The 16,254-nt window shown below is 50.9% G+C and overlaps 1 protein-coding gene and 1 long non-coding RNA gene across 2 annotated transcripts in view; one reads left to right on the top strand and one right to left on the bottom strand.

Moving 5' to 3' along the window:
* The first annotated feature begins 555 nt into the window (after positions 1 to 555).
* Positions 556 to 11,120, top strand: LOC310689359 (zinc finger protein 783-like). Its single transcript, XM_083466996.1, has 6 exons — positions 556 to 1,153; positions 2,851 to 3,222; positions 3,615 to 3,732; positions 7,285 to 7,461; positions 8,507 to 8,620; positions 9,977 to 11,120. Exons 1-6 carry the CDS (start codon positions 1,130 to 1,132, stop codon positions 10,948 to 10,950), a joined length of 1,779 nt encoding a protein of 592 aa, XP_083323122.1. The 5' UTR covers positions 556 to 1,129; the 3' UTR covers positions 10,951 to 11,120.
* Positions 11,121 to 13,389: 2,269 nt separating this feature from the next.
* LOC310689593 overlaps positions 13,390 to 16,254 on the bottom strand; it is a 43,848-nt gene continuing 40,983 nt past the window's right edge. The window contains exon 2 of the long non-coding RNA XR_014517538.1: positions 13,390 to 14,424. This is a non-coding gene — a long non-coding RNA (uncharacterized lncRNA). The remainder of the gene's footprint in view (positions 14,425 to 16,254) is intronic.

Genomic DNA, 16,254 nt, shown 5'->3' with positions numbered 1-16,254 from the left:
GCCAGGCACTCCTATCTTCCACTGCCTCCCGCAGTTTGGTCAAACTCATGCTGGTAGCTTCCAGAACACTATCCAACAATCTCGTCCTCTGTCGTCCCCTTCTCCTTCTGCCCTCCATCTTTCCCACCATCAGGGTCTTTTCCAGGGAGTCTTCTCTTCTCATGAGGTGGCCAAAGTCTTGGAGCCTCAGCTTCAGGATCTGTCCTTTCGGTGAGCACTCAGGGCTGATTTCCTTCAGAATGGAGAGGTTTGATCTTCTTGCAGTCCATGGGACTCTCAAGAGTCTCCTCCAGCACCAGAATTCAAAAGCATCCATTCTTGCCAGTGTGGTGTAGTGGTTAAGAGCAGATTTGTAATCTGGTGAACTGGGTTCGTGTCTCCGCTCCTCCACATGCAGCTGCTGGGTGACCTTGGGCCAGTCACACTTCTCTGAAGTCTCTCAGCCCCACTCACCTCACAGAGTGTTTGTTGTGGGGGAGGAAGGGAAAGGAGAATGTTAGCCGCTTGGAGACTCCTTAAAGGGAGTGAAAGGCGGGATATCAAATCCAAACTCCTTCTTCTTCGGCGATCAGCCTTCTTGATGGTCCAGCTCTCACTTCCATACATCAAGGGTGTCCCTTGCAACTCTGCAATTCTATGATTCTTCAAAGGTTGCCTGTCACGTATGATCTGGTTGAGATTCCTGCATTGCAGGGGGTTGAAGTAGACGACCCTCGGGGTCCCTTCCAGCTCTACCATTCTGTGAACTCTGCACATCCTCAGAGGCGCGCAGGAGAGGCTCGCGCGCGCGCGCGCTTGGCACGCGGAACAGCTTTCCCACGGAGCGCTGCTAGGCGCGCATTCTTTGGAGGGTGCCCTAGCCAAAAAACCTCCGAGGGGCAGGATCCGCTCCTATCCTCCGCGGGTGCAAGCGAAGCTCCCTCTGCGCTTGCTCGCTTTCTGCGGCGATGCTCTCCCAGGCCCGCAGGCGGCGGTGCAGCTCCGAAGTGGCGCCGGTTCCCCTCCCTAGTCTGCACCCCGCCTCCCCGCTTTGCAAAGCTGCTCCCGACATGCTCTGAGCTGCGGATCCCAGCGCCGGCCCTCCGCACCAGCTCCGGACGGATCCCTCGCCGGGACCCTCGGAGGCGCCATGGCCGAGTGGGCGCCCGCGCAGGTAAGCAGCGCGCGCTCCCCAAGCCCGTGCGCCCTTGCATCTCTCCGGCTCCTCCTCGCGTCCGCTGGGCTTCCTGGATCCTGCTCTTTCTGCAGGGGAAGAGGATGCACTTGGCGCCCGGCTGATCCGGACGAGCTCCCCCCTCCCTCCGGGGTACTTACCCCGCATTTACCCCGCTCTGCTCCCCTCCTTCTCGGTGCAAAAGGGAAAGGGAACGGCGGCGTCGGTTGTTAGCAGGCGGGATGGCGGAATTCTGCGGGTGGAGATGCGCGCTTGCAGCCCGTGCTGTGTGAACGGGGTGCTTAAATTCGGAATCAGGCTCTTCCTTTAATGGAACTCTGCCTCTGCCTCTGCCTCTGCCCTCCCCGTGCCTGGTTGTGGCATTTGCACCTTTGGTGCAAAGGGACAAAGTGGGGAGCAGAGATCTATTAAGGGGCAAGGAAAGGGCAGAAAATTATTTTTGTTGTTGTTGTTATTATTAGTGCTTTATTCTAAGGGGGGGGAGGTGTTGGTACTCACCATGAAGTTGTCACAGTAAGTGCCACACTTTTAATTTTTTTTTGGGGGGGGGGTACCAGTACTACGTATCCTTGAGGTAACTGTGCCCCTGAAGGACCAGGTGCGCAGCCTGGGAGTCATTTTGAACTCACAGCTGTCCATGGAGGCGCAGGTCAGTTCTGTATCCAGGGCAGCTGTCTCCCAGCTTCATCTGGTACGCAGGATGAGACCCTTCCTGCCCGCGGACTGTCTTGCCAGAGTGGTGCATGCTCTAGTTATCTCCCGCTTGGACTACTGCAATGTGCTCTACGTGGGGCTACCTTTGACGGTGACCTGGAAACTACAACTAATCCAGAATGTGGCAGCTAGACTGGTGACTGGGAGCGACCACCAAGACCACATAACACCGGTCTTGAAAGACCTACATTGGCTCCCAGTACGTTTTGGAGCACAATTCAAAGTGTTGGTGTTGACCTTGAAAACCCTAAATGGCCTCAAAGGCCCAGTGTACCTGAAGGAGTGTCTCTACCCCCATCGTTCTGCCCGGACACTGAGGTCCAGCGCTGAGGGCCTTCTGGCGGCTCCCTCCCTGCGAGAAGTGAGGTTACAGGGAACCAGGCAGAGGGCCTTCTCGGTGGTGGCGCCTGCCCTGTGGAACGCCCTCCCACCAGATGTCAAAGAGAAGAACAACTACCAGACTTTTAGAAGACATCTGAAAGCAGAACTGTTTTGGGAAGCTTTTAATGTTTGATGCATTGCTGTATTTTAATATTTTGTTGGAAGCCGCCCAGAGTGGCTGGGGAAACCCAGCCAGATGGGCGGGGTATAAATACTAAATTATTATTATTATCACGGCCCCTTCCCAACCACAGTGATTCCATTATAACAGGCATGTCTGACAGGTAGATTGTGACCTACCAGTAGATCACTGGATGTCTGTGACAGATCCCTGGTTCCCTCCAAAGAAGATGAACCCCCAAGAAACAGGCCTTCCTCCTTGCTAAATGTAATTCCCTGCATTATAATATTTATATCCTACTTTTTCTCCGAGGAACTCAAGGTGGTGCTTGAAAGACGCGTTGCAGGCCAGTCTTCCCCAACCTGGTGCCCTCCACATGTTTGGAGTGTTTTCAGAAACGGCAAAAACAAAAAGCTTAGTTCCTTTTGTGAAAAAAAACAACTTGTGTCCTTGCCAACAGGCTCCGGAATGGGACGCTGAATCGCGGGGCGCGCCATCTTCCCTCGAGTGTCCGGCGGGGCAGGTGACGGAGGCGTCTGTCTGGACTCTGGTGGCCGCTGTCCAGGCGATGGAGAGCAAAGTGGACGCTTTGACGTCTCGGCTGCTGACCCTGGAGGGCAGGGCAGGGACGGCGGAGAAGAAGATCTTTGAGTGCGAGAAGACGGAGCTGGAAATGGGGAACCAGCTGGAGGGCAAGTGGACGGTGCTGGGGACCCTGATCCAGGAGTACGGCTTGCTCCAGAGGAGGCTGGAGAAGCTGGAGAACCTGCTCAAGAACCGGAACTTCTGGATCCTGAGGCTCCCACCCGGTGTCAACGGGGAGGCCCCCAAGGTAGGTGGACCCTGCCTGACGATAACAGGAGCAAGATTGCGCTGGGGGACTTTGTGGATGGGTTGATGGGACCAGTTCAGTGTACGGAAAGCTGGAGCTGGGAGGAGACATGAGCTCCGCTGGCTCTCTGGCCTTGGGTTAGTCGCTGGCAGGAGCTAGCCAGCAGTAAATCACACTGTGCAAGTTAGAGTTAACTCTTTATTAGCAAAAGCAGGATTTTTTTAAAAAAAAATTATTATGTTTCCCACAATTATAACAAATACCACATAACAAAACATTCGCAGGGGTTGAGCTAGATGACCTTTGGGGGTCCCTCCCCGCGCTACCCTCCTAGGATCATTTGTTTCCCAGGGTGCTCTGGGGCATCAACTTTTGTGGCTGACACCTTGCAGGTGACCTTTGATGGCAGCGCCGCCTTTTCCCAGGAGGAGCGGGAGAAGATGGAGGACTGGCAGAAGGAACTCTACAAGAACGTCCTGAAGGGGAACTGCGAATACTTGATCTCTCTCGGTAAGAGCCGGCGGGAGAAAGGAGGCTTCTGGGCCCTGCGTTCACCCTGGCCTGCCTCCGAATTCTCCATCACTTTGTTGTTGTTTTCTCAATTTTTTAATTGATTTTTCAAATTTATAACAAACATATAAAAGAAAACATCAAAAAGAAACACAAACAAACAAGCAAACATAAATCCAAACTGTAATAATTCCATTTTTGTTAACATTGTTGGGTGACTTCCTCAAATCCCCCTGGCTGAATTTCCATATATAATATTGTAGCAGTTTTCCAAAACGAATTTCTCCTAAAAATTACTTAGTCAATTAACCTCTTTCTTTCTTTTCATTTTAACTTTAAACATATTGTTCTATAGCATCACATATTTAAATCCTAGGCCAGGGGTCTGCAACCTTTAAGACAAAAAGAGCCACTTGGACCCGTTTCCGAAAAAACAACAACAACTGGGAGCCGCAAAAACATTGCAACATTTAAAACAAATATAACACTGCATATATTGTTTCTGGCCTTAATGCTATATATACAGGATGGTGCAGTCAGCTGTCAATCTCAAGAAAAAAGGACAAATTAATAGCTAATTAAAATATTTAATTTACAACCAGGTAACCAGGTTAATGGGACTTTTGCTCCTGAACCTCAGTGCTCAGTGTCTGCACATCAGGGCTGTAAGACGTCACCTTCATTTTCACACAGGCTTGCAAGCTGTCATCTGTGAGGCGTGATCGGTGCTTGTTTTTAATATAGTTCATGTTGGAGAAGACCTGCTCACATACATATGTGGAAGAGACCACGAGGGCCATCGAGTCCAACCCCCTGCCAAGCAGGAAACACCATCAGAGCACTCCTGACATATGGTTGTCAAGCCTCTGCTTAAAGACCTCCAAAGAAGGAGACTCCACCACACTCCTTGGCAGCAGTTCACCAAACTTTCACCTGCTTAAGTTTAAGAAGGGGCTTCAAGCAACTAAAAAGGGGCTTCAGGCAACTAACTCCACGTGGAATTCCACGCGACCGCGACTGCATAATCAATGCCACAAAATGCCAAAGAAAATTAACCAGGGCCCCAGTGAACCATAAATCATAATCAGTGCCTGATGTAAATAATAATTAATAATGAGGGCCCAATGTCATCCTCGTCATTATAAAAATAATCCCTCTCTTCGTGCCGCCCAGCCCCCCAAGAAAGAAACCCCACTTCAAACGGTCACAAAGCACAAATTCCACGCGACCGCGACTTGCTATGCCCAATAATCAATGCCCCAAAATGCCATAGAAAATTAATCAGGGCCCCAGTGTACCATAAATCATAATCAGTGCCTGATGTAAATAATAATTAATAATGAGGCATTCGTCATTATAAAAATACCGTATTTTTCGCCCCATAGGAAGCTCCGTCCCATAGGACGCACCTAGTTTTTTGGGGGGGAAATAAAGGGAAAAAAATTTCCCTTTATTTCCCCCCAAAAAACAGGTCGGGGAAACCGAACCAGGTCGAGGAACAGCGGGATGGCGGCGCTGCGCCTCCCTGCTGTCCCCCGAGCTTGTGGGGCTGGCCGATGTCTGCCCCGCGCGAGGGGCGCTCTGCATCAGGGCGCCCCCCCTGCGGGGCGGCAGGCTGCTATCCGCAGCGTGGGGAGCCTTGCCGGGAACTCCAGCAAGGCTCCCCACGCTGCGGATGTCTGCCTGGCGAGGGGGGCGCTCTGCTTTAGGGCGCCCCACCGGCCGGGCGGCAGGCTGCCATCCGCAGCATGGGGAGCCTTGCCGGGAAGTCAGGCAAGGCTCCCCACGCTGCGGATGTCTGCCTGGCGAGGGGGGCGCTCTGCTTTAGGGCGCCCCACCGGCCGGGCGGCAGGCTGCCATCCGCAGCGTGGGGATGTCTGCCTGGCGAGGGGGGCGCTCTGCTTTAGGGCGCCCCACCGGCCGGGCGGCAGGCTGCCATCCGCAGCGTGGGGATGTCTGCCTGGCGAGGGGGGCGCTCTGCTTTAGGGCGCCCCACCGGCCGGGCGGCAGGCTGCCATCCGCAGCATGGGGAGCCTTGCCGGGAAGTCAGGCAAGGCTCCCCACGCTGCGGATGTCTGCCTGGCGAGGGGGGCGCTCTGCTTTATGGCGCCCCACCGGCCGGGCGGCAGGCTGCCATCCGCAGCGTGGGGAGCCTTGCCGGGAAGTCAGGCAAGGCTCCCCACGGTGCGGATGTCTGCCTGGCGAGGGGAGGAGGCGAGGGGCGGAGGCGAGGGGAGGAGGCGAGGGGCGGAGGCGAGGGGCAGAGGTGAGCAGCCTGCCGCCCCTCGCCTCCTCCCCTCGCCTCCTCCCCTCGCCTCCGCTCCTCACCTCCTCCCCTCGCCTCTGCCCCTCGCCTCCTCCCCTCGCCACCGCCCCGGAGCCGCAGCAAAGGCTTTAAAGAGCCGCATGCGGCTCCGGAGCCGCAGGTTGCCGACCCCCGTCCTAGGCCAATCTGATACTTGCAAGTAATTGAATTCTCCTTCACTTTGGGGCTGTCCTCAGTCTCACCTCTTCTGTGCCACAAAATACCCGTTTTCCGCATTGGTAAGAACTCGATTGCTCAGTGTGGCAGCCCCTACACTTCGGAACTCCCTGCCAATTGATACCAGGCCAGCGCCTTCGCTGTAGTCTTTTTCAGCATCTGCTAAAAACACTGCAGTCATACCTCTTGTTACATTTGCTTCAGGTTGAGCGTTTTCAGGTTGTGTCCTGCGGCGACCCGGAAGTAGCAGAACCGGTTACTTCCGGGCTTCGCCACTCGCGCATGCGCAGTTGCACAAAATGACGTCATGCGCAGAAACAGTGAATCACGACCCACGCAGACGCGGGTTGCGTTCTCCTCAGGTTGCGAACGGGCCTCCGGAACGGATCCCGTTCGCAACCAGAGATACCACTGTATTGCTTAGACATAAGCAATGCTTAGAAAGTTAAGGTCATTCCAATGCTGTTTCAGTCCTTTAAAGTGCTGTTTCTTGATTTTTATGGTTTTATTTTTTTGCAGACCGCATTGAGGGGTGGGGTTTTTTGCTTTTGCAATCAGGCCTGTATAAATTTTACGAAACAAATGAGTAAATATCCTTCTATTCCCCTAAAAACAGGCCTTCCACCCCACTCTCTAAACTAAGGATGTCCTGTATTTAGCTAAATATGTTAAGATAACTTAAATAGAATTACTTGCAAGTATCGGATTGGCCTAGGATTTAAATATGTGATGTTATAGAATAATATGTTTAAAGTTAAAATGAAAAGAAAGAAAGAGGTTAATGGACTAAGTAAATTTTAGGTGAAATTAGTTTTGGAAAACTGCTACAATAATATATATGTAAACTCAGCCAGGGGGATTTGAGGAAGTCACTCAACAATGTTAACAAAAGTGGAATTATTACAGTTAGGATCTATGTTTGCTTGCTTGTTTGTTTTTTGATGTTTTCATTTTGTATTTGTCGATATGTTTGTTATAAATCTGGAAAATTAACTCTTTTTTTGGGGGGGGGGGGGAAACCAACTAAGGATGTCCTGTCCTTTTCTCTTTTCTCATCGCAACCCCAACAGATTATGCAATCTCCAAACCAGATATTTTGTCCCGGATTGAACGAGGGGAGGACCTGGGTCCTGGCGAACAGCAGGACGCAGACTCCAGGGAGAACCTCGGGGATGCCAGCGTGGCTGAGAACCCCTTGCAGAAGCAGCGGAACCATCAGAGAAGCGCGGCTCCATCCTTTGTCCCAGGTGACTGTTCCAAGCCGGGGTGGGAATCTTTGGGTCCCTTTCACCTCTACGGTTCTGCGATCTTTTGGACTAGGTCCTTTTGGACTAGGCCTCTCCTGGTCTTCCCCGCGGAGGACCTTAAGGTCCACAAATGACAACACTTTGGAGGTCCCAGGTCACAAGGTGGTTAGATTGGTCTCAACTAGGGCCAGGGCCTTTTCGGTGCTGGCCCCGACTTGGTGGAACGCTCTGTCCCAAGAGACCAGGGCCCTGCGGGACTTGACATCTTTCTGCAGGGCCTGCAAGACAGAACTGTTCTGCCTGGCCTTTGGTTTGGACTCAGTCTGACCCTTGTGTTTCCCTCCCCTTATGATCTTGATCTATGGGCTACTTTTAAAATGAGGCTGCATTTTAAATTGCATTTTAACCTGTATTTTAAATTGTTCCCCCCCCCTATTTTTTTAGTGTAATTTTACTGGTGTTAGCCGCCCTGAGCCCGGCTCTGGCTGGGGAGGGCGGGGTATATATAAAATTTATTATTATTATTATTATTATTATTATTAGTGAGCTCCATGGCCCAGTGGGGATTCGAACCCACGTCTCTCCCAGGTCCCAGTCAGACACTCTAACCACTGCAACACACTTCCAATGAAAGCAATTCTTGGGGGGGGGGAATGATTATTGGTTTGTATGAAGGGTTTTTTTGTTCTTGTTTTTATTATTTATGTTTTATTCAGTTTCTACCCAAATGCAATTTTGGTTTTAAACGCAGCATAAGGTGTCTCTATAGGAGTATATTGTATTTTAAAATGGGGTTTCAGAGTTTTTAGGGGTTTTTCGAATGTCTTATGTAGATTTTTCAGTGTCATTGTTCTGTATGGGACAATAACAATAAAGATATTGTATCGTATGTATTTTCAGTTTTCACCTTGTATTTTTTTCTCGTGAACTGCCCTGAGGTCTACAGATGAAGGGCCCTATGGAAATTTGATAAATAATAATGATGACAATTCACAGATCTTAAGAAAGGAAGAAATCCCATCTTCTTCTCCCATCTCCTCTGCAGGCTCACCTGAGTCCATCTCGGAGGCTGCCTCCTCCTCCTCACAGGTAAAACAAGAGCAGGAGCCCTTGGCTAAGGAGGAAGAGGAGGAGAGTCCGGGGAGCAAAATAGCCCCAGGTGAGTGATCAATGGCCCTTTTTTAAAATCTGAAAGCCAGAAATGGGTAGCTGTTAGGCCTTTTATTCTGGAGACCAATGGGTCTGGAATTAACATCCCAGCGGGATCTTTCTCCATGAAAAAGGCTCTTAGATGCTTCCAGAGGATATATTGGGGGACCTTGAAGGAGGAGTGTTTGGGGGGAAGAATGCTGACCTGTGTCTCCTTTGTGGTGGAGATGCCTAATCTCTCCACTCCAGTGGAGTAAAGTCAGAGATCCTTCTGCCCTCACAAGAGGCCTTAATCCCTTGCATTCATAGGTGGCAAATACCGATTTCCTCTTCTTCCAAACCTTTAACTCCCCTGACTTTTTTTTGCAAGCCAGTTTTGCAGGGAAGTAAAGCTGCAGGGATCAGGCCAAGCTGCCATCTCCGGAGCAAAATGTTGCTTTGTTTGCCTAAAGTCATAGAATAATAGAATGATGATAATAATAATAATAATAATAATAATAATAATAATAATAATAATAATAATTTTTATTATTTATACCCCACCCTTCCTGGTTCAAAAACCAGGCTCAGGGCGGCTAACAACAAATTTAAAACACTTAATTGTAAAAGCAGAATAAAATACAGTATGAAAACATGAACAACAATAAAATTCAAAAATCAATTTAGAGGAAATAAGCATTAGACAATCCCCAGGGCTGGCTGGCTGAATTAGTCCTACTTGGGCCAGCGAGGAGGCCAGGGGAGAATTAGCTGTGGGGTCTCAGAGCGGGTGATCTTCATAAAAGGGGAGGGGGAGGGAAAAGAAGGGAAATAAAAGATCAGGCTGGATTCAAATTAAAGGCCAGGTGGAATAGCTGTGTGTTTTCCACCCTCTGGATCCTCTTGTGGAGGAGGACACATGAAGAAGGGTCTCAGATGGTGACCACAGGCTCACCTGTGGATTTAGACGCAGATTGTGCATGGATAAATATAACTATACTTGGAACGCATTTTTGTAAAATTATAATGGCTTGGTAATACAGTGGTACCTCGGGTTACGTACTTAATTCGTTCTGGAGGTCTATTCTTAACCTGAAATTGTTCTTAGCCGGAAGCTTCACTTTAGCTAATGGGGCCTTCTGCTGCCAGAGCACGATTTCTGTTCTCATCCTGAAGCAAAGTTCTTAACCCGAGGTACTATTTCTGGGTTAGGGGAGTTTGTAACCTGAAGCGTCTGTAACCCGAGGTACCACTGTAATTGTATATTCATTGCAACAATAGCAGTGCTTATTGAACTATTTACAGTCTCAAGCACTTTTCCCTCCCCCACTCACTTCTTTCTCTTTATTTGTTCACAAATAAAAAATAAAATAAATTGTTGATGCAGTGGACAGCTGGCTGATGCACCAAAAATGTGGGACCCCTGAGGAGCTGGAGCCCCACTGGACTCTGGCAGAGAGATCGGAAGAGAATGTCTACCAGGACGTGAACGGCAGCTACGGTCTTGGTCAAGCGTTACCCCAGGGCTTCGCCGAGCAAGTCTTCCCTGGGGCGGCAGAGAGGGATCCTGTCCCCCCGAATGGACCACACCTCCAACGGGGTTCCCCCGTGCGCCCCTACATCTGCGCCGATTGCGGGCACGCCTTTGCCCACAAGGAGAATTTCACCCGGCACCGCCGCTCCCACCTTGGCGAGAGGCCTTTCTCCTGCCGTGAGTGTGGGAAGGCCTTCGTCCACCAGTCGACGCTGACCACGCACTACCGCACCCACACCGGGGAGAAGCCCTACGGCTGCGCCGAGTGCGAGAAGCGCTTCGGCCGCCTCTCGACCCTGGTGGAGCACCAGCGGACGCACACCGGGGAAAAGCCCTACGCTTGCGGCGAGTGCGAGAAGCGCTTCAGCCGCCTCTCGACCCTGGTGGAGCACCGGCGTACGCACACCGGGGAGAAGCCCTACCAGTGCGCCCAATGCCACAAGCGCTTCACCCGTATGACCAACCTGACGGTGCACCAAAACACCCACGGTGGGGAGAGGGCCTATTCCTGCGCGCGCTGCGGGAACAGCTTCCCCCAGAAGGCCGGATTCCTCAAGCACCTGCGTTCTCACGCCCGGGAGAAGCTCCACCAGTGCCAGGACTGCGCCAAGAGCTTTGCCTGCAGCTCCTGGCTGCTCCGGCACCAGGCGGCGCACTCGGGCGAGCGGCCAGAGGGTCGCTCCTGCTGCCATGTCTGCGGCAAGGCCTTCCGCTGCCAGCGAAGCCTGAAACTGCACGAGCGCAGCCACGCCGACGCAGCGGGCGGCCCGTGGGCGATGCAGCCCGACAGCCAGGCTCCTTTCGTGAAAATGGAGGAGGTGGGGTGATGGAAGGGGGCAAGCAGGCTGTATGGCGAGGGTCTCCCCTTCTGGAAACCCCCAGAAAAATTGAAGGAAGGCAGCCTGTCTGGCTCTGGCACACAGCTGACTTGTGTTAGCAATAAATCTGATTGTTATTTTTATATATATTCTTTATTGATAATAAAATGTAATATGGAGATTTGGGTGTTGTTTCTCTCTTCCCCTGCTTTTTCTACCTCTTTTCATGGCTTATTTTACCGTGTGTGCCAATAAATCTGATCATACGCAGGCAGGCGTTGGCCGAGGCAGATCTTAGTGGGGTGATTGTAACATCGTGGCATCGAAGAGAGGTCCAGGGGTCATCTTTACCAACTGCACTGGCTCCCGGTGGAGTACAGGGTCAGGTTTAAGGTGCTGGTTTTGACCTTTTAAGCCTTATATGGCCTAGGACCCTCGTACCGACGGGACTGCCTCTCCTGGTCTTCCCTGTGGAGGACCTTAAGGTCCACAAATAACAACACTTTGGTGGTCCCGAGCCTCAAGGAGGTTAGATTGGTCTCAACTAGGGCCAGGGCCTTTTCAGTACTGGCCCCGACATGGTGGAACGCTCTGCCCCAAGAGACTAGGGCCCTGTGGGACTTGACATCTTTCCGCAGGGCCTGCAAGACAGAGCTGTTCCGCCTGGCCTTTGGTTTGGACTCAGTCTGACCCTTATGTTTCCCTCCCCTTACGGTCTTGATTTATCGGCTACTTTAAAATGAGGCTGCATTTTAAATTGCATTTTAACCTGTATTTTAAATTGGGGTTTTTTTCTCCCTCTCTTTCCCCCTATTATGTTTTTACTGTGATTTTATTTTATTGGTGTTAGCTGCCCTGAGCCCGGCTCTGGCCAGGGAGGGCGGGGTATAAATAAAACTTATTATTATTATTATTATTATTATTATTATTATTATTATTATTGCCAGCCCCTTGTAATGGAGGAGTCACAGCTAAATGATAATATCATTTAAGGGACCCCGAGGGTCATCCAGCCCAACCCCAAATGCGGGAATCATAGAATCATGGAGTTTATTTATTTATTACATTTCTGTGCCACCTTTTCCCCTGCAAGGAGCTCAAAGCGCTTTACATGGGTCTCCTCCTCCCCATTTCATCCTCACGACAAGGTTAGGAAGGGTCCCCAAGGGCCCAATCCCCTGCAATGCGGGAATCTCTTGCCCAATGTAGATCAGAGCTAATGTAGATCAACAGACTCCTTGAACTCTGTCCTGCAATGAAGTACTGAATAATGTCTGACCAACCGGGAATATTAGTGTGAAGGCACCATACTTGAAGCCCTAAGGGGAATTTTTTAGCAGGGGAGGAACCAAACCCCCAGGAGAGAGGACTACTGAATCTTACAAATATGCTCTCTCGACAGCCAGACTTTTAGACAACAACAACAACAGTGGTTTGGGATTCATTTTCAGGAAGTGATTGTTAGCGCTTGAGAGCCAGAAAACTGAGGGGCACAAATCTATGGTGTAACTCAGTTTGGAGTACTGCGTGCAGTTCTGGATATTTTCAAATTCTACAATATCCAAAAAGGATATTGTAGAATTTGAAAAGGTTCGGAAAAGGGCATCCAAAATGACTGAGCGAGTGGAGAGACTCCCCTGAGAGTTGCAGCATTTTGAGTCTAGAGGAAAGGCGAGTTTGAGGCGACATACTAGAAGTTTATAAAATTATGCTTCTCTCAAAACACCAGAACTTGTGGACCTGCAGTGAAGCTGAATGTTGGAAGATTCGGGTCCGATAAAAGACGGGACTTATTCATGCAGCACAGAGTTTAACTGTGGAACTTCCTGCCACAGGAAGCAGCCATGGCCACCAACCTGGATTAGACCGGTCTCCTTAGGTTCTTTTCTGTAGATGATAAACCTGGGACTGTTGTCTTGCCCCCCACCCCCTTACACTGATGCTGTAGCCTTATGAGGCTTTGCCCTTGGGTGGGAAAAATATTGCGCCTGGGAAAGGGAAGTGGGAGTCAACAGACACTCAAGGAATAGTTTCGGAGAAAAGGCTTTTTATTTCTACCATCCATGAACTGGTAGAAGGAGCAAGTGTGATAGTCCACAAAAAGCATGCACGAAATTCACAGTCATGTGCACAAGCATATATACCCCTTTCCAGTTCCCTCCCCCTTTCTCCTCCTTTTCCCAGGAGTCCTGCCCCATGAGTTCCTCTGAGCATGAACAGAAAGCTGTCTTGGGACTATTGGACTCTTGGCACCTTCCCAGGAAAGGGGAGTGAGAGCCAAGGGGTCGAGGAGCCTTGGTGCTTCAGCATGTCCAAGATGTTGCAACCGAATGAGATAAGATTCATTTCCCAGGCCTGCTATGAACAGAGCCTATTCATTAGCCTTTAAAAGTAACATTTTGCCTATGCACAGCATCTTGTGAGAATAAGCAGAGACAAGCAGAGAAAAGCTGTTTTGGATTTTTAGAAGACAAAAGGAGTTTTGGACAGTTTTGAGGCCTGGGGTGATTATTGAAGCCTGGGGTGATTTCACAGACAGGATTTGGGTATTCTGTCCCTTCAATGCTCCCCACAACCTCTCTTCGTAGGGGTCCTCCCTCTCCACTAACTGTTTCCTATCCCCCCCATATCATTTTTGTTAAATCTTCCAAAACATTTACCACCATATACATTTTTTTTAACGCTAACCGTTTCTGAGCAGATTTGAACAAGCTGGACACCCCCACCCCCCCACAGCTCAGGTCACAGGTGGCAGTTGGGATTCTGAAGGGAGGGAGGAGGGCCCCCCAGGTGTGCGCAGAGGCTCTGCCCACTGGTCGCATGCTTCTCCCAGGAGGGAGGGGCTCCAAACTCACCCTCCCTTGTCCCCGAGGCCGGCAGTTTTCTTGAGCAGGTCCACAGCCACCCCTGCGAGGGAGGACAGCAGCTCTCTTCCTTCTGCTTATGGTGGAAACATCACTTCCTATCATATCCATCCTATATTAACTCTTGAAGATGGACAGGCTGCCCAGAGGAGGAGAAAGAGACCCCTCCTCACATGCTCAGATTAATGGCTTGAACTCAAATGGGTAACCAGACCTCTGAGCCCAGACTTCCTATGCAGACAAGGTCTCACTGTGGCCAGCAATTGTGCTGCAGCATCTCGCACTCGCTATAGCTTCTGGATCAGACACGGGGGAAGCTCCACATAGAGCACATGGCAGTAACTCAGTCCTGAAGTACTCAGTGCATGAACCACCGTGGCAAGGCTTCCCTGGTCCAGGAATGGCTGTTGGGCCAATCGTAGCTGGTCAAAGGCCACCTGAACGCAAAAGGTTTAAGACTCGGTAGAGGAGATGAGTTGCAGACCCCATGTGTCCCCGTTCAGCTGAACTCTCTTAGAAGCCCACCTGGGATCTCCCCACTCGGCATCCTTTCCCAGGACACTCCATTCCATTCCTCTTCCCACCCACTTTTCCATTTCTTCCCCAGCAGCGACTCAGCCTTCCTGGGCCACTGGGCTGGTTATAGTCTCCCCAGGGGAAATATTTTTCCCTGAAAGGTGGTGGGATGTATCAGCGGCGTAGCGTGAGTTATCAGCACCCGGGGCAAGGCAAGTAATTTGCGCCCCCTCACCCGGGGCAAGGCAAGTAATTTGCGCCCCCTAACCCCGGGCCGGCTAGTCCCCACGCGGCTTCTTTCTGGCGCGGGGAGGGGGCGGCTCTGGGGCCAGTGCGTCGACCGGCCTCCGGCGCGGGTGGGGGGGGGCCGTCGGGGCGGGTGGGCAGTCTTGGCGCGCAGGCACTAGAGCGCCGCCGATGGCGCGTTTGGCGGGCTGCGCGCGTCCAGACAGCGACCAGAGCCTGGGCGGCGTGGCGCTTGGTGCCGGAGCCTCCGCCCGCAGCGCCCCGTCGGGAGACCCGGCCGGAAGGAGCCTCGAGCCGGCTGTCGGACGCAGTTGAAGCTTCCTCGAGGAGGGCCGGCCAAACGCGCCCCCCCAAAATGTTGCGCCCGGTGCGGCCGGCACCCCTGGCACCCCCCACGCTACGCCACTGGGATGTATACATGTTGTGCTTCTTCAAACCTGGGGGTTCCTGCTACCCACCCAAATCTGCTAATATTTCTGCTTTGGGTGTGGTGCTGCTGTTAGCTAGATAAGGATCGGCATTCAGAGAACAAGCTTGCTCTCTCTCTCTCTGTGTACAATCCCTTCTGCTTTCTGTCTTATTCAATAATATACTGTAATTTCAAAACATACCACAGATTGATTGCTCAAATGGACCTGTTTCCTCCTTTTTGGCTTTGCTAACCTGCAGCCACTTTTGTTAAAATGGATATTGTTAAGTAAAATGATATGCTGTTTCTGTGACTGACCCATTCTGTGACTGGCCCATTAAAAGAATGGGCGCGTTCCTTTCTTGTACTGCAGGCCGATATGGGAACAGGATGTGCAATTTATGAAATTTATGACTACTTGCTTGCTTGGAAATCAGACCCTCCAAGTGTCCTTATTTTCCAGAGACATTCCTGATTTACAGAAGCCATCCCAGTTTCTGATTTGATCCCAGAATGTTCCGCTTTTCTGTAGGATGTCCCCATTTTCACTGGAGAAATGTTGGAGGGTATGGAGTTATCCGACTCCCGAGTCGTCTGAGGGCAATCCTGTATAGGGAAGGGTGTTTTTTTTAATGTTTAATGTTTTATTATGTTTTTATATTTGATGTAAGCTGCCCAGAGTGGCTGGGGCAACCCAGTAAGATGTGGGGTATAAACAGTAAAATTATCATTATGGGATGGGATGTCCCTATTTTCATCATAGAATTGCTGGAGGGTATGGGAAATGTCAGGAGAAACTCATTTGGCGTGTGCCTGTTACCTGCTGACTTTCAAAGGGAGAGCAGCTTGATCTCTTTTGCCCTGCCAACCATTCCCTTCTGCAGCTGAAGAAGAAGAAGAAGAGTTTGGATTTGATATCCCGCTTTATCACTACCCGAAGGAGTCTCAAAGCGGCCAACATTCTCCTTTCCCTTCCTCCCCCACAACAAACACTCTGTGAGGTGAGTGGGGCTGAGAGACTTCAGAAAAGTGTGACTAGCCCAAGGTCACCCAGCAGCTGCATGTGGAGGAGCGGGGAATCGAACCCAGTTCACCAGATTACAAGTCCACCGCTCTTAACCACTACACCGCACTGGCTCCAGTTCATATTTAAAGGTGAACCAACCTAATTCACACTTTCTTGAAGAGCGTGAAAAACAAAAGACAGCCATCTTTGGAATTCTCACTTCTTTGGGTTTTGTAAGCCAGTCCTCTAGCCAAATAATGTGCGTAAAAATG

The sequence above is a fragment of the Podarcis liolepis genome, assembly GCF_965112155.1.
Source record: "Podarcis liolepis genome assembly, chromosome: 12".
Lineage (NCBI taxonomy): Eukaryota > Metazoa > Chordata > Lepidosauria > Squamata > Lacertidae > Podarcis > Podarcis liolepis.
This window is presented reverse-complemented; position numbering and strand designations above follow the sequence as displayed.